Source organism: Bombus affinis, chromosome 4 (assembly GCF_024516045.1).
Source record: "Bombus affinis isolate iyBomAffi1 chromosome 4, iyBomAffi1.2, whole genome shotgun sequence".
NCBI lineage: Eukaryota > Metazoa > Arthropoda > Insecta > Hymenoptera > Apidae > Bombus > Bombus affinis.
In genome coordinates this window covers 15,981,958-16,001,789 of record NC_066347.1, presented here as the reverse complement: position 1 = coordinate 16,001,789, position 19,832 = coordinate 15,981,958, and the positions used below count along the sequence as shown (strand labels likewise).

The 19,832-nt window shown below is 31.6% G+C and overlaps 5 protein-coding genes and 1 long non-coding RNA gene across 10 annotated transcripts in view; 2 read left to right on the top strand and 4 right to left on the bottom strand.

Annotated features, from left to right (window-relative positions):
* The window catches only part of LOC126915809 (cell adhesion molecule Dscam2), a 127,547-nt gene extending 126,546 nt beyond the window's left edge, over positions 1-1,001 (top strand). Inside the window, exon 30 of the mRNA XM_050720829.1 lies at positions 874-1,001. Coding sequence (XP_050576786.1) covers positions 874-883 — 10 coding nt within the window. The 3' untranslated portion in view covers positions 884-1,001. The remainder of the gene's footprint in view (positions 1-873) is intronic.
* On the bottom strand, positions 436-2,080 carry LOC126915810 (tropomyosin-2-like). Its single transcript, XM_050720835.1, has 6 exons — positions 1,756-2,080; positions 1,460-1,593; positions 1,193-1,381; positions 1,025-1,100; positions 673-805; positions 436-578 (listed from the first exon to the last, which is right to left on the bottom strand). Exons 1-6 carry the CDS (start codon positions 1,993-1,995, stop codon positions 496-498), a joined length of 855 nt encoding a protein of 284 aa, XP_050576792.1. The 5' UTR covers positions 1,996-2,080; the 3' UTR covers positions 436-495.
* A 1,190-nt stretch (positions 2,081-3,270) lies between these two features.
* Positions 3,271-5,917, bottom strand: LOC126915875 (tropomyosin-2-like). 2 transcript variants are annotated; one of them, XM_050720980.1, is made up of 7 exons: positions 5,740-5,917; positions 5,021-5,318; positions 4,817-4,950; positions 4,358-4,546; positions 4,205-4,280; positions 3,912-4,044; positions 3,271-3,839 (listed from the first exon to the last, which is right to left on the bottom strand). In XM_050720980.1, the coding sequence occupies exons 2-7, from the start codon at positions 5,258-5,260 to the stop codon at positions 3,757-3,759; spliced, it is 855 nt and encodes a 284-aa protein (XP_050576937.1). In that variant the 5' UTR covers positions 5,261-5,318; positions 5,740-5,917; the 3' UTR covers positions 3,271-3,756. The 2 variants fall into 2 exon arrangements, with proteins under 2 accessions (XP_050576937.1, XP_050576938.1); XM_050720981.1 differs by lacking the exon at positions 5,740-5,917 and adding an exon at positions 5,581-5,733.
* A 555-nt stretch (positions 5,918-6,472) lies between these two features.
* LOC126915873 (death-associated protein kinase 1-like) lies at positions 6,473-16,261 on the bottom strand. Of its 4 annotated transcripts, XM_050720976.1 has the most exons (21): positions 15,881-16,260; positions 15,632-15,810; positions 15,149-15,227; positions 14,958-15,070; positions 14,732-14,892; positions 14,532-14,652; positions 14,152-14,452; positions 14,003-14,051; positions 13,396-13,512; positions 13,051-13,323; positions 12,799-12,981; positions 12,584-12,698; positions 12,316-12,507; positions 11,972-12,213; positions 10,794-10,883; positions 10,412-10,576; positions 10,119-10,337; positions 9,880-10,059; positions 9,515-9,808; positions 9,111-9,433; positions 6,473-9,031 (listed from the first exon to the last, which is right to left on the bottom strand). In XM_050720976.1, exons 2-21 carry the CDS (start codon positions 15,636-15,638, stop codon positions 8,869-8,871), a joined length of 3,387 nt encoding a protein of 1,128 aa, XP_050576933.1. In that variant the 5' UTR covers positions 15,639-15,810; positions 15,881-16,260; the 3' UTR covers positions 6,473-8,868. The 4 variants fall into 4 exon arrangements, with proteins under 4 accessions (XP_050576933.1, XP_050576932.1, XP_050576934.1 ...); XM_050720975.1 differs by lacking the exon at positions 15,632-15,810 and having other exon boundaries at positions 15,881-16,261; XM_050720977.1 differs by having other exon boundaries at positions 15,645-16,260.
* Positions 10,832-11,446, top strand: LOC126915876 (uncharacterized). The gene is made up of 2 exons (XR_007710374.1): positions 10,832-10,962; positions 11,035-11,446. It is a non-coding gene; the product is annotated as an uncharacterized LOC126915876 (long non-coding RNA).
* A 464-nt stretch (positions 16,262-16,725) lies between the features above and the next one.
* Positions 16,726-19,236, bottom strand: LOC126915874 (T-complex protein 1 subunit gamma). Its single transcript, XM_050720979.1, has 4 exons — positions 19,046-19,236; positions 18,889-18,950; positions 17,409-18,546; positions 16,726-17,319 (listed from the first exon to the last, which is right to left on the bottom strand). The coding sequence occupies exons 1-4, from the start codon at positions 19,080-19,082 to the stop codon at positions 16,904-16,906; spliced, it is 1,653 nt and encodes a 550-aa protein (XP_050576936.1). The 5' UTR covers positions 19,083-19,236; the 3' UTR covers positions 16,726-16,903.
* Positions 19,237-19,832: the final 596 nt, after the last annotated feature.

Genomic DNA, 19,832 nt, shown 5'->3' with positions numbered 1-19,832 from the left:
GCATTGTGTCGATCGTAGAATCGATAAAATAAATTGATATCCTGTAAAGTACTGTACGAAAATCGCCTTTGTTGATTCTTTGTTTCACTCCTTGAAGATTTTAGATAAATGAATATTAACCTGTTAACCGGGGCAGACGAGTTGATTCGTCGCTTAGTCATCGTCGATCTCTTGGACATCGGAATTTCTTTATTTAAGGATTTTCTATTTTATCGTTTCATTTTTATGAGAAATGAATTATATTATATTTATATGTATAAAAAGCTGGCTTAATTCAAATTGATCTTTATTAAGCTTCAACTTTGAGATTACGAGAGTGTCTGATTAAAAAACGACTCGGTTAACGGATTAATTAATTAGCGAAGATTACTTTACACTCTATGATTGAATTTAAATACGTGAATAAGTAAGTTCGAGCGTGGCTTTTAATAGAAAAGATACAATATGGATATACTGGCGTAGAAAATAACAGAGTTCGATATTACAAAAGTTTGACTAATATCCGGTGAGTTCAGCAAACGTGGAATCCATGTCGTCGCAGATGTATTTGTATTTCTCTTTCTCTCTGAATAAGAAATCTGAAAAACAAAAGCGTGAAGTAAAAGCGAAAAGTAAATACAGACAAGGGAGGTCTTTACTAAAAAGTATGAAAAGAATTGTAAAAAAAAATACCTTCTCTTGCATCCAACTCTTTCGAAAACACTTTGACCATCTTCTCCGCGATGATGGCTCTTTTTTCGGCAGCTTTCAATTTCACTTTCAACTCCTTCAGCTGTGTTTTAAATTCCTCCACCCTTTGATTAGCCTACAAAATTTCCAAAATGGGAATTTTTTAACTAGCTATTAACTTCAATCTTTTACACTTTGTTTCAGGATCTTTTAACCATCAAGAAAGTGATTCATTATACGATATTATAGCGTCGATTAATAAATATTTGTCTCAAATATAAAAAAGTTATTTTATTATTTAATATTGTTCTTAATAAAAAATTCAAAAAATATTTGATAAATAATATATTATTACCTTTTCTTCAGATACTTCTAAAGATTTCAATATGTTACCAACGATGAACAATTCGTCCTCTCGTTCCATTATCTTGCTGTGAATCATTGCACGAAATTACTTACTGTACATGGAACTAAAATTTGTAAAAAAATTATCATAAAATGATTTACGATTAGTCCTACGTACGCCTCGCTCGATTTCACTCTTTCTTCAGCCGCTTCCAATTCATCTTCGACGAAAGCCAATTTCCTCGAGATCTCGTCCGATTTTGTATCAGCGTCTTCAGCGATCAATCTCGCCTCCTTCAGCTGCGCCATCAGTTGATCCATCCTTTCCTCGTCCTGCTTACTTCTGTTCTCCAAAACTTTGCAGATGCTAAAAGCAACAATTTACTACGAATAAAATCTCAAACGTTAATCGAATTCCTTTCGTCTTCTTTCACACTGGACAAACCGTTTCGCGTCTTCCGCGGTCTCCATCGCTTGTGCCAATTTTGCTTGAGCCGTCAAACGGCGTTCCTCCGATTTTTCCAAATTCTGCAAGCACTGCTGCATCTTTCTGTTCAGAACCGCCAACTCCGATTGCGTCTGTTGTCATTCGTAAAGATTATCTTTAATTATTCTTACGTTTTGTAAAAATGATCATTATCCCGTATGAAAAATTAATTTTTATCGGAATAGAATTATTTTAATTTATGATATTTATGGAATGTATTGAAAGAAGATTTTATGCTTCTACAAATCACCAACCACGATATAAACTCTCTCTTTTTGCTCGAGATCTCTATTCGACTTTTCCAACTGAGCTTTGCTCAGTTCCAAGTCGCGTTCCATCTGCACCAGCTTCTTCGCCAGTTCCCGAACTTCGTCCTTTAGTTTTTCTTCTCGCCGATTCGCCTCCTTCGCCTGTTGATCGCATAGATCGGCCCTGTCCATCGCCAGATCCTTCTCGATCTTCAACGTTTGCAGGCGTTTCTTAATCGCGTTCATCACAACGACCGACGTTTCGACGCGAAGCTATATGGAAAATTCGATCAATAAATCTTTTATCAACGAAACTCTGTTTTCTTTTAATAAAATCTGGATCGTTCTTTGATAATGCAAAAACGTTCGACCAATATTCTACTATGAATCATCTTAATTGATTAAAAGATTTTAATCAAGGCATGCACACTATTGATGTGCAATCTATATATAAAAAGTATTTCTATAAATTTCCCGAATTCTTGAAATATTTTTAATTAAATCTTGCAATATTTTTTCTCCATTCTTTTTTAAGAGTAATGAATATTTTATAAATAGAAGAATTCAAATGTAAAAGAGAACATTGTTCTAATTGTACAGATAGATGTTGGAAAATTTAATAAAAACGAGAATATTCGACACACATGAATCGATATTTTAAAGAAGGAACGATTAAGTATTGAAAATTAGGGAACTGAGTTGCGTCAAAAGTTCATATATTGGAAACACTTTTTTACTACTCCGATATTACACTAATTCTACGGCTATTATTAGTCCATTTAAAACACTTTCACACTACGTTAAAACAGAACGTCGAACAAAACGTTTCACCCTATTTGTGAAAGAATTATGATCTTACGTATTAATATATTAAAAATAAAATTCGTAAAGATAATATGATCGCACGGTCTTTCAAAGCAAAGCTCGCGGGTTACTGCACTCCGTGACCGACGAGGACAATGCTTTATAGACTCAAAGAAATGCAAAAGAACCTAATAGTCGGTTTCTTTAGTTAGACGCAAACGAATTCCTCGACTTCTCTAGACGTTTATGCTCTTCCAATAGTTCAATTGACACAAAGCTGAGGATTCGAGTATTAACGAATATACAAATCCTAAAATATCTTTGCTAAAAAAATTTATGCAGTTTTTATCGCATTGTGCGTATAAAAAAAATTACTCGATACGATAGAACTATTTTACAGACCGTTCTCTGTCTGCAAATGTATTTATTAAAAACTACTAATTTATTTAAAAAGAAGAGATAAGAAATGTTTTAAAACGTGAAAAATAAAATCTTACCCGATTACGTCTTTTTTTTATAATATGAGAATATGCAATTAGAAATTTATCTATAAAAAGTTAGCAGTATATAGTTTAAGTTTCTGTTTCCCAGTTATGAATCATAAAAGAGATATCGTTTATCCCTGTATACATTTTCTTTATGCTTTTCATATTATTTTTATTTGACAGGATTTAACAAGGTATTGAATTAATTCATAAATCATACTACGATGAAGAATTCTTTTTTTTTTAAATACCGTTTATTGAAAATACAGATTTGGCGTACAATGATAAAAAGAGGATGCAGTATCGAGCTTGCATTCATATTCACCGACTCCTCTTCAACGTCTCTGAAAGAAAAATAGGCGATGCCGTTAATTCTATCGAAAAGAGACTATTTGTTTCTGAAGCAACTATAACACCATCAGTCCAATCATCTCTGGCCCCGAAGCTTTTATAGAGTGTTAAGCTTGAAGCAAAGCATTACATTAACGGAATACTAGTACAGTGTACGCTCTCTAATTGCTATGTTAATTGCACAATTTCGCATAGCAAATTATGTTTGAAGCACCATCGAAAGCTTTTTTTAACGGTACACTATAACGAGTCGAGTCAAATCAGCGTAGCTGAGTACAGCCGACTGATGTCCATTATTAAATGTAGCGAATAAGCGGAAGAAGCTCAGAATAGCAAAATAAAAGGAACTCCGTCCGTTTCTGTGGCCTTAATATCCTGTCATTTCTGCGAATGTGGCATCCATGTCGTCGCAGACTGCCTTATATTTCTCCTTTTCTTCTCTCAGTTCGTCTAAAACACAGCGATCGTTGAAAAATATCGCCCTCGAATAAAAGGTAGATCTTCATCTACTAAACACCCTACCTTCCTTCATATCGACATCCTTCAACAACTTCTTCACCGTTCTTTCAGCATGGACGGCGCGTTTCTCGGCCTCTCTCAATTTTTTCTTTAACTGTTTCAGTTGTACTTTAAATTCTTCCACTCGTTGATTAGCCTAAGTGAATAATTTTTAATATGTAAAAGTATATTAAAAAATTTAACACGGTAAAGCTGATTTGTAATACGAAATATATGATAAGGAAACGTTTTTGAGTTGATCGAATTTTGCTACTTTAAAATTTATATACTATACATAGTTCGTAAAAGATGATTACCTTTTCCTCGGATACTTCTAAAGATTTTACTATGTTTTGCACAATGAAAAGCTCGTCCTCTCGTTCTACGATTTTTCTGCAAATGCGTTTAAACGTATAAAGAAGAATGGTATGGGAATCGTGGAAAAAAGAGAGTAACATAATTATACAAACGCCTCGCTGGTTTTGACTCTCTCCTCAGCGCCTTCCAGTTCTTCTTCAACGAATTGCAACTTCTTCGATATTTCGTCAGACTTTGCGTCTGCATCTTCGGCGATTAATCTTGCGTCTTTCAATTCATGCATCAATTTCTCCATACGCTCTTCGTCCAGCCGACTTCTGTCTTCTAATACTTTGCACATTCTACGACAAAAAGAAAGATTCGTTTATTATTCACGCATTCAAACATTCGTGCTAATTATAGAGTCTACGATGTGTCAAAATATTACTCGACAAATTCATCTACCCTAAGAATATTTCTTTACAATACGTTACTTAAATTTTAATAAAAATTCTCTAAGTTATCTGATAATAGAAATATAAAATATGACAAAGAATATCTGCTAAGACGAACGATATTTATTTATCGCTTATTAAAAGCATTTCAGTAAATATAATAAATGTAATATAAACCTTTGAGCATCGTCCGCAAGTTCTGTCGCACGTGCAAGTTTCAATTGAGCTGAAAGACGCAACTCTTCCTTCTTCGTTAACGTTGCCTCGATCTCTTGTACCCTTTTGGTCAACGTAGTTCGATCTTGCTCTGCCTATTAACATCATTCGTCAATTACACAATATCGACTTTCGTAAATCAATGTGGCACGTGTCTTTACGCACCTTAGACCAAGATTTTTCACATTGCTCCAAGTCGGCAGTGGATTGCTCTAAATTCGTCTTGGTAATATCGTAATCTCGTTCAAGCTGCGCCAGCTTCTTCTGTAAATCCCTTACATCGTCGTTCAGTTTATCCGCTCGAAAGTTCTCTGATCTTGCTTTCGCTTCATTTGCTTCGACTTTTTCATTAGCGGCGTCCATCTCCTGCTTCAGCGCCGCAATCTTCTTTTTAATCGCCTCCATGATGATAGTCTGTGTTTTTCTCCCCTCTTATTGCCTATTCTTTGTCGGCAGTTTAAACCTAATAAATTCATTAATGTTGACATATATATATATATAAACTGATTTATTAATATTACAGTAACGAAACGCGTAATTTGTCAGTACACTATTATCATTAATTATCATTAATCAAAGATGCATCTGTAGCATTATAAATTCGTGAATTGTTATTTAATCTACTTCTTATTTTAATCTTTAATCTGTTTCTTTTTAATAAAAAACGATGCGGTAGCACATCTAAACTCGATATAGTTTATACGAATACGAAACGAAGTACTTACTTCAGCCAGTATCGTTCGACGATGCACGATATGAAAAACGAGCGATCTAGCTCTCATACGGCACCCAAGCCGTTGTTGCTACTCACCGGTAAGCAACATTTAATAACAAATAGCGCGAAAGAAAAGACAAGTTAGAATTAAAAGGGGGACAACACTCACTGTAATCGTGGCGACGATCCGCGATGAGAATGCACAACCGGATGCCTTCGAAAGCTAAGCTAAAATAAAACGAAACCGGCGTCGCAGGCCTCCTCGAACTTCTCGATCCAATCCAATTCTATAATTGCTTGTCGCCTTGTTGGCTGTCGTCCCGATTTTATCTCGGCTCTTTACTGGCTGATTGCTGCTCGTCGCACTGACTACCAACGAAACGCGATCTCCACCTCCCTTATGCTATTCTCGGCTCGAAGGAATTCCGTTCTTGTTTCCTGTCGGCTACGTAACCTAGTCTACATAAATACCATACCGAGATAAACATTCTCCTGTTCTCCGTTATCTTGAAAAATGTCTAATTTCGCGCCATATCGTCCACGTTGTCTTTCTAATATTTGTATTTTCCCGCTCCCAACGGCGACCCCTGTCGATCCATCGAATCGATGTCGTTCACTACAACGTACATTACACGTTGTAAACGCGGGAATTCTGTCGTCTTGATCATCCAAAACGGTACGTTAATTCTTTTATATATTAAAATAAAATTCTTTGTAGCTGCATATATTAATTTAATAAAGTATATTTACTATCTATCGTAGTGAAATACACATATACTCTATTTAATATACTTTATATTAATACTTTTTTATACTTATATTGAAAATATTGCTTTCTTATAGGAAGTTGAACTTATGAAAGGGGCTATTAGTTGGGCTCATGATAAATTAAAATACACCTATGAAGCAACATGGCTTTATTGACATCTTTCCTAGTATAAAAGGAATAATTACACATCTCGTTCAGCTAGTATATTTTTCATCGCTTGTCGTTACAAATAAATGCGCAGCATATACGTTTTTTCATTCAGAATGTATATTCACTCTTATTACTATCGACCATTTTTACAAAGGTATGGATAAGAAATATAAATACAACTTATTAAGTCATTACGCGATGAACAAAATTGAACGCAACTTCTCGACACTTTGCAGTTCGTTTATCTTTTTTTTTTCTTCTCTTATATTCAGAATTGTTTTACGACACTAGTAGATTATTTCAATATCAATTTTGATTATAGCTTGAAGAATACAGTCTCTCAATGATGTCATTGGTCAGACATGATCTCTCAATTATGATTTTAAAAGGTTTAAAAAGAGCAGGTTTCAATAAACACCCAGGTTATTATAAAAACTAGAAAATTGTAAATACTACAAAGTTCAATAAAATCAATATTACTATATTTCTATTTTCCACAAGGTATAAATAAAGACCGATTGTAATTATATTTATTATATTTTTCAATTTCCCATTCTGCAAAATGTCCTTTTTACTAAATAATTAATTAACAATACAAAACTTTCAAAAGTAAATGTTCGTCTGTAACTTAATGTCCGCATTACGAAAACAATTCTCTATGTAATGTACAATATTAAAACGTTTAATATTTCAAACGTCGACGTATAAATGCATGATGAACACAGTGCAGAAAAGAATGCAAACTTAAGACCAAATTCCAAAATCGAAAAGATGATTCAGTACCAAAATATTAGACAATTCGTGTATCACACAACATCATAGTAAATGTTCATTGTATAGCAAATACATACGCATAGAACACAGAGATAACAGAAGTATCTTAGATACATTTTACAAGAGCAAATTAGAACTAACTTTTTAGATATTTTGTAACTAGATACACTACTTTTGTCTTGTTCTTATATTCATATCATGTTCAATTATTCCCATATATTTGAGATTCGTATCAAACATTGTATTATGTCAGATGGGAATAAAAATCATATCCTATTCAACACATTATATATAAGCAGTGTTCACTGGATAAAGTTAATACACAATAGATATGTTCAAAGAATAGTTTTTCGATGAACAGCAAGTGTTTTTAATGATATACATACATCCATGCGCGTTACACATGAACAGTGCGCCTTGTGTAATATTTTTGTGCCTATAAAACATGAATAATATCTTATGTCAAAATCCATTGTCATTATTTGAGATTGTTTTGAACAATGATCCTTTGTATCGTAAGCTTCAAATCGTTAATAAGAAAGTGTTTTATTTCCATGAACATCAGCAGAAGGATCAGTTTAGAAATTTAGAAATTTAGAAATTTAGAAATTTTTAGAGAACGTTCCAACGTTTTTTTTTTCTTTTTTTATAAGTATAAATGAGCAAATCTCGTTTATGGCACATAATAAATATTTTAGGAATGTTGATTTAGTAAAAAATGTCCATATAAGAATGGAGCTTCCATAAATTTACCAAAAGCAAACAATTGTGCGAACTGTTTCACTCCTTTTTTTCACATAAATAGTTTCTAAATATCATAAAAAGCAGCGTATATTAACACTGAGTTTTGGCAAGACATATAGTATATATGCATATCAAGTAAAGCTTTCAAAACAATATTAGTATCAAATACGATAATATCGTATTATATAATGTGTAAATGTGTTTTATGTGTAATATTTAGAATTATTCTGTCTAATACAAATTTACTTAAGAAATTTGATTAAAAATGTAGTTAATCAAATAATATAATATCACAATACAAATGCTTACAAATGTTTCACAACTAAAAAGATTCTAAATATTATAAATTAAAACTTCGTTTTATATATATATCTCCTTAAGTAAATATTTGCAAACTTAAAAGAAACACAGAATTAGCATAAATATATTTTATGCTAACAAGTATACTTAAATTATGATATCTTTTTTAGAATTATAAGAGCTCATAAGAAAGGACAGAAATTTATGCAACTTATGCAACATTTCACCTCTGTGTGTGTGTGTGTGCGCGCGCGCGCGCGTGCGTGTGTGTGTATGTGTGTATATATATTAAAAAGAATATATTAAAAGAATTTTGTGCCGCTTAAAATGTGCTTTAATATTTTGATATAAAAGTACACATGGGTGCATGTGCATTTCTAAAGATGTACACAAGGAATGTACTATTATGTATGTACTTAGCTTAAAGAGCAATGCACAATTTATATTGGGCGGAAGCGGTGACGTAATAAGTCTATCAAACCCATAATGAGGATAAAAGTTTTTTTCAGAAATGCATCTTCCTCAAAAAGTATTAATGCACCATTGATAAATGCAACATTGTCATCTAGAAAGATTAGATCCTGTTTCAGAATCAGCAGCTGTTGACAATATATATGTCGGTGTATAAGAGAGCAGAAGATGTGCAGCATCTTCCCGATCAAGAGCTCGTAGTTGTTGTATTAAAGATCCTACGGTGCAATCAGCACCTGCTGTGTTAAGCAATCTATCAAATAATAAATTGCACGAAATACATGATTAGCTGCTCAGGATTATAATAAATAATTATTACAAATTTGTCTCACCTTAATGTTGGACTGTCTACTGTACTATCTAGTTGCGCGACTCGATCTCCCAAACCTAGTCTCACAGCAAGTAAACACCAATCTCTTCCATGATGATCAGGGGGATCGAGCATTTGCGCCAATCTTCTTTGTACAGCAGACTTGATTTGTTTTATTGGTTGCTTTGGTCCAGGAAGACAACTTTCTATTAAAGGTAGTCCACAGCCTACTATTTCCCATATAGTTTCTTCTTGACCATTTAAAGGATTTTTGAGTGTTGCTTCTTCAAGACCTTTATCAATTAAAGCTGATATAACTGGTGCTGGTTCCCAAGAATGTATTACCTATAAAATTTCATAAAAAACATTAAATACACTTTCTTATATTGCGTTACTTTCTTATTTAACTATTATTAGATAACTAACTTCATCATATTCCCGAAGTTGACTAGGACTTAACCAATGTCTTTCAAGTAACATGCCAGGAGCAACTAATTCAATCGTTGTTTCAATAGCATCGAGAATAATGCTGAAAAGAGCGAAACATTGAGCACTGGTACCTCGCGGTCCACGTACTCTTATCTCTATACAACTCTGTTCTTCTTCTTCGAAAGTAATAATACTTTCACAAGGACCAATACATAATTTTGATCCTCTCCACCATTGATATAAATCTGAATTTGATGGATCCCATGTTTGTGTAATTTTCCTCAATTGTGCCTATATAACATTATTATCAAAAATGTGATTACAATTATAAAATTACATAAGTGCTTGTTATTTTTACATACTTGTAAATGTGGAAATACTGCAGTCAAATGATATAAGGGTGCTTCGGATGGAGAAAGGCGAAGACCAGAATGAGGTAAAACATTGGAGCAAGATTTCCATGGTTCCCATAATCCTGGTAAACGCTCGACGAGATTTAAACATGGTATTTCATATTCTACTTCATCATCATCCACCTCACACTGAAATAAAATAACATAAATTTATCTTATGAATAAAATGCAGACATTTAAATACATACCGGCACACATAAATTTACAGCCTGTAAAGCTTGTAAAGCTTGTCCTGCAGGACAAGGACAACGAGCCTGAAAATCTTCTAAAGCATAAACCCCTGTAGTACGACCACCAAGACGTCCTCTTTGTTCTAGGCTTAATTGCCAATTTATTACATCCTGCCAAAACCATTCTGGACTTAAAACTACTAAATTCCCAGGAAGAAGCATACATTCTCCTAAATTCTGCAGATTAAATCTTAATTAATGTATCAAGAACAAAAACTAAATGGAAAAGATACAACAGTAGGAACAGAAACCTGTAATTGTAAGCCAAGATGTCTACAGTGCTCTAAGGAAACTAATGGATTAATTTTTCTCACTTCCTTCAAAAATTCCTCCTGTGTTAGCATAACTGGAAATACTTCTAATGATTGCATGTACGATCTCCAAGATTCAGCAAGACCAGTCCACACTAGTGCACTCTATAATAAAATTATGGAATCTTTAACAATAAAATACAAGGGAAAAGTATTAAATAATACACTGATGCAGAAAATATATACAAGAGTAGTTTCTTAATTGCATTGGACAGTAGTGCACGTATGTATTAATGGGATAAAGCATTAGAGTAATTATTAAATAAATTACAGCTTCATTATACGCATCACTTTTATCAAAGGAATTGAGAAATAGTTCGACCTGTTTATCAAGATTCGCCAAGGGCACGTACGAGGCCGCAGCCCGCGGCGTGTCACGTCGGAGAATACTTTCTGCAACTTCCGGTCCTTCCTACATCATGCATTGCATGCAGTAAGGCTGATGTTAATAAACGTTAATGACCAAATAATCAGCAACTAAAATATATGTCGTTAGTAAATTGATTATGTGATAAAGTGACAGCAGATTTGAGAAATTTTACTTATAATATTTGTTTTTTTAGAGAATGTGCTTGATTAAATGTCGCAAATAATTATTTTAATCGAAAATTATGGATAATACAAAGTATTATATTTGGTGAGCTTAATTACTTATACATATATATTAAATCAACCATGCATCATGAAATGACCATGGATTACTGAATCATAACTTCAACAAAAAGGATTGCATCATATTTAGGAATGAATGCTTTGTTCAACATAGTATTAACATTGCGGGATTTGAAATCAAAGAGACGTGAATCGTTTAAATGTAATTGGCACTATGCAAATGAAATGACTCGATTCTGATCAGAATCGTTTTGAAAATGTTAATGCACACATTTATTGCATGCTGTACAAACACTGGCGATATCCCTGTAAAAAGATGTGGAAGTATAATTATGTACACAAATATATTAAGCTGAACCTAAACCTTTTAATATTTTGTATATTTGGCATCAATTTTTCAGTGATATATCAATTGACCTTTTTTTTACTAAACGAGTCGCTCGTGCAACCAAGCATGAAATGATTGTAGATTTTCATGTTGAACTGAGATTCCTAGATGTAAATCATAAATATTAAAATATGTTTACACCCTTAAATATCTTTCTCATTTCATAAGAAATTATCATCAATATACTAATGCAATAACATATTCATTTATGATTTACATCCTACATTCTTAATTTAAAGTAAGTGATCTTCATACAATGATCTTAATTTGATATTATGTATGATGACATGCAATAGTTTACTTAAATTGGTGTGTCTTAAAAATTTAATTCAAAATTTCAAATATCTAAATGTCTTAAATTTGATTGAGTTTAATAAAGAATTAATTACGAGTTATTATGGAAACTCGGTTAAATCTGAGAGACTCGTAATAATACTTTTTAAAAAATTTGTTTTGTAATATGTGTAAAAAATGTAAATATGGTTACTTTCATAATTCACCTCTAAAAATTCCATCCTTGCATTATTCAAGTATGATCTTAGAAGTTTCAGACCAGGGCTAGAAGGATTAGTTGCATCCACTGCGACCATTTGGGGTTCATCTCCCAAAATTAGTGCGAACTCTCTCAAAAAAGGTAAAAGGGAGGCAAGAAGGCTTGCACTATTTGTATTTGGAGCAAGAGGTTCTGGAGCATAAGTACCGACTAAGATTACTTTTACATCATTATATTTGCCACCAAAACCTGTTGCAAAAACATATTTGACAAAGACATGTAATTTATAAATATATAAATAATTAATAAATATAATTATATTCTTCCTTATAAATAGATCGTTAAACTTACCAAAATTAGTTGATGCAATACGATCTGAAATAAATCGTAGCCAAAATTTTACTTGCTGAAGTTGTATAGTGAGTGGTTCTCTAAGACTAACTGTAATAAGGTGTACAACAGGTTGTTGAAAAGTAAGTACATAGTGATAAGATGGTAAAAATTCTTCCCGACCGCATAACTCCCAAAAGATACATTCACCACCTTATTAATTAATAAATTTATAAATATATGTAATTTCATATAATCATAAATAAGAATATTTAGTTATGTTCCTTACCTACGTTACCGCGACTCCATTCTACTCCTTGTGTACCTTCATATTCACTGTCACTGTACTCAAAACTAAGTGAGCCGTGCTTACTAGTTACATCTAATTCAATACTTGGTTCTCTCTATAAAATTAGTTTTAGTAAAAATAATTTTCACTCTCAACGTGCCAAATAAATATAATATATACCTTTACTTTATATTTAAAGTATTAAAAATAAATACCTTTGTAGTATAATTCTGACTTCTTGATCTTCTAAAAAATCCAAAACTAAAAATACCCGATTTTAAAGAATTTATTAAGGATGATTTTCCTGATGCACAATGTCCTAAGAGTCTTATGTGTAAACGATCTATTGGTCTGTGTGTTGGTTGTAACTGTTTAATATAATTTTCACGTTGAATGGGCTATAATTTTAAATAAGTACATTAATGTAATACCAAATATAACAAAAATAGACCATTTTAATAACATACATTTCGAAGCTTATCCAACAATGATGCAATATCTGGATGTCCATATTTGATTGCTGTCACATCCGCTCTAATTCCACGATTTGTTTTATCAACATCACAACCAGCAAGGCACAAATGTCTAACAAGATTAATATAACCATGTCTAGCAGCCACATGTAGTGGTGTTAAGCCTTTCTTATTCGGTGTATCCAAGTCTATTCCATTCTCTATTAAAAAAGTTACCATTCCTTCATCCCCTGCTTCACAAGCTATATGTAAAAGCGTATCTTCTTTCTGTTTAAAAAACAAAATTATTCACACTTTATTTATATTACATTTGGGCGTATATAGCGAAAAGAATCTTACAGAATCTTTCACATTCAATGGTGCTCCTTGCAATAGTAACTGAGACACAGCCTCAACACAGCCTCGTTTAACGGCACTGATCATTGCTCCACCAAGACCTTGAGAGGCTTCTGATTCCTACAGAAAAACAAACAAACACAACTATTCAATACTATATTATTTTATGTACATATTATGTATGTATTTTATGTATATCGTGTTTTATGATCAATTACATTACAATATACAATTACGAAGTCATATATTTATATACAAATGCCAATAAAAACGTTTCCTTAAAAATGAATTATCAACATGAATAACATTTCTATATTATATAGTACTATGTAAAAAATTATATTTTCTAAAACATAATAATTAAGGTACATATATTCAATAAAAAAATTTGTTACATTTAACTTATGTATATTCTGTGAGAAATAATGTATATGCATGATGTATAATTGGTATGTAACTGTACAAATGCTACTAACATTCGTTATGCGATGTACATAAATAAACATTATTTCATGAGAAATCAAAGAATAATATGAATGATAGAAAATAAAAATGATAGTCAGCTCTGGCAATTACAAAGGAAATTATAATATTGCTTTCAGGAACAGACCGTGAGGATCCAAGGATGTTTAAGGCACGATTCTGCGGTTCCTCTTTCTCTGAAAATCAAATTTTTCATTGTTACTTCATTCCATTTTAAATCATTATATATCTTAAAATTAAACTTTCTAACACTGCTTCTAAATTTTTCATACTTACTTTGGATCCTTGATCAACAAGGATTGTATGAAATCTTTGGCAATTTCAGATACTGTACTGAAATATTCATTGTCAAACTGATATTGACAAGCAGCAACATTCGCATAAGTTTCTTGTTTATCTTCACCTAGAAATGGTGATGCACCACTTAAGAGAATATATGTTAAAACACCAACTGCCCAAAGATCAGTTCCCAAACTGAGTGGTTCATAATTTACAATTTCAGGAGCAACAAACTCAGGTGTACCAAATAATGCTCTGTGTTCAGATCCAGGTACTAATCGATGTGAAAGACCTAGATCTGTATATTGAAATATACAAATTTTTGTTACATGTTTTAAACAATACATTCACATGTAAACTTTAATGTAATAACTTACCTATTAATTTTATATTTGGCATTGGTGGTGGAGTTGATAACAGGATATTTTCAGGTTTGATATCTAAATGAGCAACTTGATGAGAATGTAAATGACTAAGAGCCATTAAAACTTGACGAACCTATACAAATTTACATTGTTGAGTATTTGTTTTATATTAGTTATTTTAGATTACATTTACTAAAAAAAAAATTACAAACCACATGTGCAGCTTCTAATTCACCAGATGGTACCCAATGAAAAAGTTCTCCTCCTGAAATTAATTCTAAAAGTAAAACAACTGTTGTGCCTGTGTCAACAACTTTGTGCAATGAAACAATATTTGGATGTCTTAGTCGTGCTAATAAACCTGCTTCTCGAGCTAAAACAAAAATTCAACAATTATTTATACAGGAAAAGTATTATCAAATATACAAAAATATCTACCAATATCTTCAGCTGCCACGCCTCTGGCAACTCGTCTTTTTCTCATAATTTTGGCAGCATAAAACTCTCCAGTCTTTATTTCCATACATTTCCGTACTATTGCAAATTGTCCCCTGTAAATTATAAATATGTAGATTTGTAATTTCATATATTTATTATAAATGCAAACTGTACATTGTATGACAACTTACTTTCCAATTTCTTCCAGTAACTTATAGTTTTTTTCAATTGGTTCATGGTGAACCTCCATTAAAGTGTCCCACTCAGGGCCTATTTAATAAATAAAGATTTTTACATGTAAAAGATATATACTTTGCTTATATATATCACTTTACCAATACAGAAATTATATGTATTCTGTCAACAAAATAAAAAGAACTTGATAGATACTAAAATAAAATTATCAACTAATAGAAAATAAATTTTCTCACAAACATAATATTATTCAAAAGATATCCATATGTATATATATGTATATAACAAAAATACGAATGTTTACAAAATAAACGTTTTATTTCTACATGAACAACTTATCTTAAACAACATTATTTACAAATATCTATCAATATAAATAGAACAGAAGTAATATAACGAATGTTCTTTAATCTTTTAAAATCAATGTGTAATGCTATACAATAATAATTATTTATTAATAGTCGTCGTTCAAAACTAACAGAACATAGACACCTGTCAATCCAGTAGTAAACAGATATGAAATTCACTTCCGTACACACGTAGCCACGTGGATGTATTTTCATTAAGATCAGAATAATCGTGCATTAAAAATGTTGTTGATACACTTTGCATCTCTTGATCGTATCGAATCGCGAAGATATATTAAACATCTGCCAGCCTTGACAGAAACATCGACATCGATATTGTGTAGAAAGATTAAAAACAATTGAAAGGAAGTCGGTTTTTACCACCGTTCGAAGTTCCCAATTTGCGAGACGTGCCTGGCATCATCTCACATTCATGCTCATCGTTCAGTCTATCCGAACAGTTTTAAGTTTCGCAAAGAGCCGTTACGAAAATTGTGTCCCATTCGTCGGCCTTTACTCATGCCGGCCACCCTACACACACAATCAATATACCTATGTCGCGTGAAACGCCACCTTCCTCAAAATGTATTACAATCTCCTTGAACTTTTTTTCATTTTTTAGAATCTAAAATTTACATTATACCAACTGCTCGATTTACACCTCGTTGATTATTATTAATTACTTATCATTAAAGGTTATAAATTAATGTTACCTTTCTTTAAAAAGACTATGAAGAATGGGATAGGAAACTGGCTATATCTTGCCAGTTTTTTTAAATACCTAAAACTTATGATTTATGAAGAATTATATTTACAATGATTTGATCGTTTGTAACAAATCAAGCAAATGATAAAAATTGATAACAAAATACTTACAATCTTCTACAGAAATTCTCAATGAACATTTTATTCAATATTTGAAGTAATGAGAATAGTTCAAGCTATTTGAGACACTGATATATGAACATAAAATTTAAGAATAATTAAAAATTTATAAAGATCAAAATTTTGAATAAAAATATTTACCCATTTGGTGGAACTGAAGTTAATAACAAGTATTATAATGTAAATGTGAAAGTGGTAGGTACATAAAGATTCAGAACATAATATTTAAGCAGTATCATATTATTATTTTGCTATATATTAAACATGCACTGAGACAGTTTATGAAACATTGTTGATACGGTTAAGGAAATGAACTACTGAAAACAATATATAAATAGATATAATATTTGCATCAATTTTTAATACCTTAAAGTATTTTTATTATTATGAAAATGCATACAGACAGGCAAATAATGCTTCTCATAAACATGAATTAAGTTTTGATAAAATTATCATGAATACGAATTATGAAATGTTAACAAATAAAAGCTTTGCAAGTGCAATATAAATTCAGTGTTTTTAATCTTTCATAGATTCTTCTGAAACTTGTGCAGGTTGACCAGGCTCATTATCTGATTTCTTCTTCTTGCTTCCTGATACAATATCATCAATTCTTAACAGCAAAATAGCAGTTTCAATAGCTGTTTTATATGTTTGCAGTTTCACAGATAGAGGCTCCCAAATTCCACGTTCTTTCATATCTACCAATTGACCAGTTTCTCCATCAATACCCCATGTCATTCCTTCAGTGGCATGTTTTGCCCGTAATGCAGTTAAGGTTCTGATTGTATTTGCTCCACAATTTTGTGCAAGCGTTCTTGGAATTATTTCTAATGCTTGTGCCACTGCTTTGTAAGGCCATTGCTCTACACCTGCAAGTCTTGCTGCTTTTTCTGTTAGAAGCCTTGATACTGCCATTTCCACAGCTCCTCCACCTTTATGTATAAGAATACAAATACAATATAATAATACATATTTTACATGCGCGTTTTGTGTATTATGCTATATTAATAATAAATATTACCTGGTACTAATTTAGGTTCAATAAGAAGATTTCTTGCAACATGAAGAGCATCTTGTAAGTTTCTTTCAGTTTCATTTAACACATCTTTACTGGCACCTCTCAAAATTATAGTGCATGCTTTAGGATCTTTACATTCTGTAATAAAGCAAAAGTATTCATCCCCAAGTTTTTTAATTTCAAAAAGACCAGCTCTAGTACCAACATCTTCCTCTCGTAATTCTTCTGTACGATTAACAACAGTTGCACCACAAGCTCTTGCAATTCTGTTAATATCACTTTTCCTCAATCTACGGATAGCAGAAATTCCAGCTTTAACAAGATAATGTTGTGCTAAATCTGATACTCCTTTTTCAGTGATTATTACATCTGGTTTTACAGATATAATATCTTCACACATTTTCTTAACAAACTCCTCTTCCAATTCTAAAATCCTGGTAAAATCTGTATCTTTCATTATTTCTATATTAGTTTGAGATTCTCCTTTTTTGTATTCTAAGGAACAATCCAATAGAACTATTCTTGGATTCTTAATATATCTTTTCATTTTTGGATGAGTAACATCCTTATTGAACATTACTCCCTTAAGAACAGTGCTATCCTCAATAGTGCCACCAGGAATTTTTTCCACCTTTGCATAACGTTTTATATCTATTTCTTTTCTACCATTCTCTTCAAGCATTACAGTATAAACTGCATCTAAAGCAATTTGACATGCCAATTCACACCAACGTCCAATAAATTTGGTGCCCACACAGGAATTAATGACCTGAATCAATTTGCTTCTATTGTTGCAATCCAGATCTATGCTGACTTGATCATTGAGAATAGCCACCATATCTTCCAAAGCCTGGCGAAATGCTCTTATTATAATTGTAGGATGCATATTTTGCTCAAGAAAAGGTTCAGCAGTAGCTAAAATTTCTCCTGCCAATACAATAACCGATGTAGTGCCATCCCCAACTTCTTCATCTTGAGTTCTAGCTATTTCTATCATAGATTTTCCAGCTGGATGTTGTACCGTTATTTCTCGTAATATAGCATTTCCATCATTGGTCATAACTATACCTCCCATTGGATCCATCAACATTTTTAACATAGCTTGTGGTCCCAAACATGTTCGAATAACATCTGCAATGGCCTTTATAAAAAGATACAACATTTAAAAATTCGTAGATTCATGTTAAATGTAAAATAAATTTATTTAAATTTATTTTTAAAAAACACCTAAATATGTAAATAATGTAGAATTAGTTCATATTCGTTCTCAATTTTAAAGTAATTTATTTAATATTTGATATATAAATTTTACTCCGACCTTATTTGTCATAAATGTTATAAATACTATATTTTATATTATTACGTAGCATCAATTTTTCGTAACGAAAGTTATTCGTACAGAATATACACGTGGGCGTACAGATATTTAATGAAGACCTTAAAAGGCAAATATGTACGTAAATTATGCATCGTACAGACTCACCTTCCCAGCTTGTATATTTTCTCTCTGAACTTTTCGACCGGTATCCCTTTTCGTATTTTGACCTGCAATAATCAAAGCACACGACATAACGAAATAAATTTTTCTTAATCTCACTATTGAAATAAATGACAACCAAAATCGTAATTGTTTTACATACTTAGTACTACGATCGGAGCAGCCCCTGATCCAAACATTTTTCTTCAATTACTATAGTAGTAAAATACTATGACAAAAAATGGTAGTTAAGTACACGTCTGACTTTTCCAGAAGAAAACGAAAGACGAGAACTCGTAATAATTGGTTAGAAATGGGGATGACGATTGAAGAATATTCCTAGAATGAAATATACTTCAGTAAAATGGGTATTGCCAACAAAAATGTGAAATATCCCTATGGTTGCTTTTGCCAGAGAAGAATTTCCTCTCTGCTTTTGCTTTTATTAAAATTTTTTTAATTTACAATAATACAAAAACAGGAATAAAATAACTACTTACTTTTTATTCAAGCAATGCTATATGTATTTCAATAATAAATATTTATATTGAAATATTATGTTTTATGATTTATTTATCTGTCAAAATACAACAAGACTGTAAGAATAAGAAACATATTCACAAAAACATATTGTGTATTGATAGTGAAGTAAATAACAATAAAAAATTATAATAGAAAGAAATAGTAAAATATTAGATATTATAATACTATAATAAAAATAAATTTTATAATATCTTTGTTTCATAGTACTTGTATAATATCTTTAATATTTGATAAAAAAGACAAATCTTTATTATTAGTAAATTTGCAACAAAATTAGAAGTAAAATTAAAAGGTACGCTTTAAGATATAAATTATGTATTTTGTACACTATTTATACAGATTTTGTGTGATGCTATAACTTTGTTTACAAATGATAAGTTGCCTACTTATAAACGAAAGCATGAAAG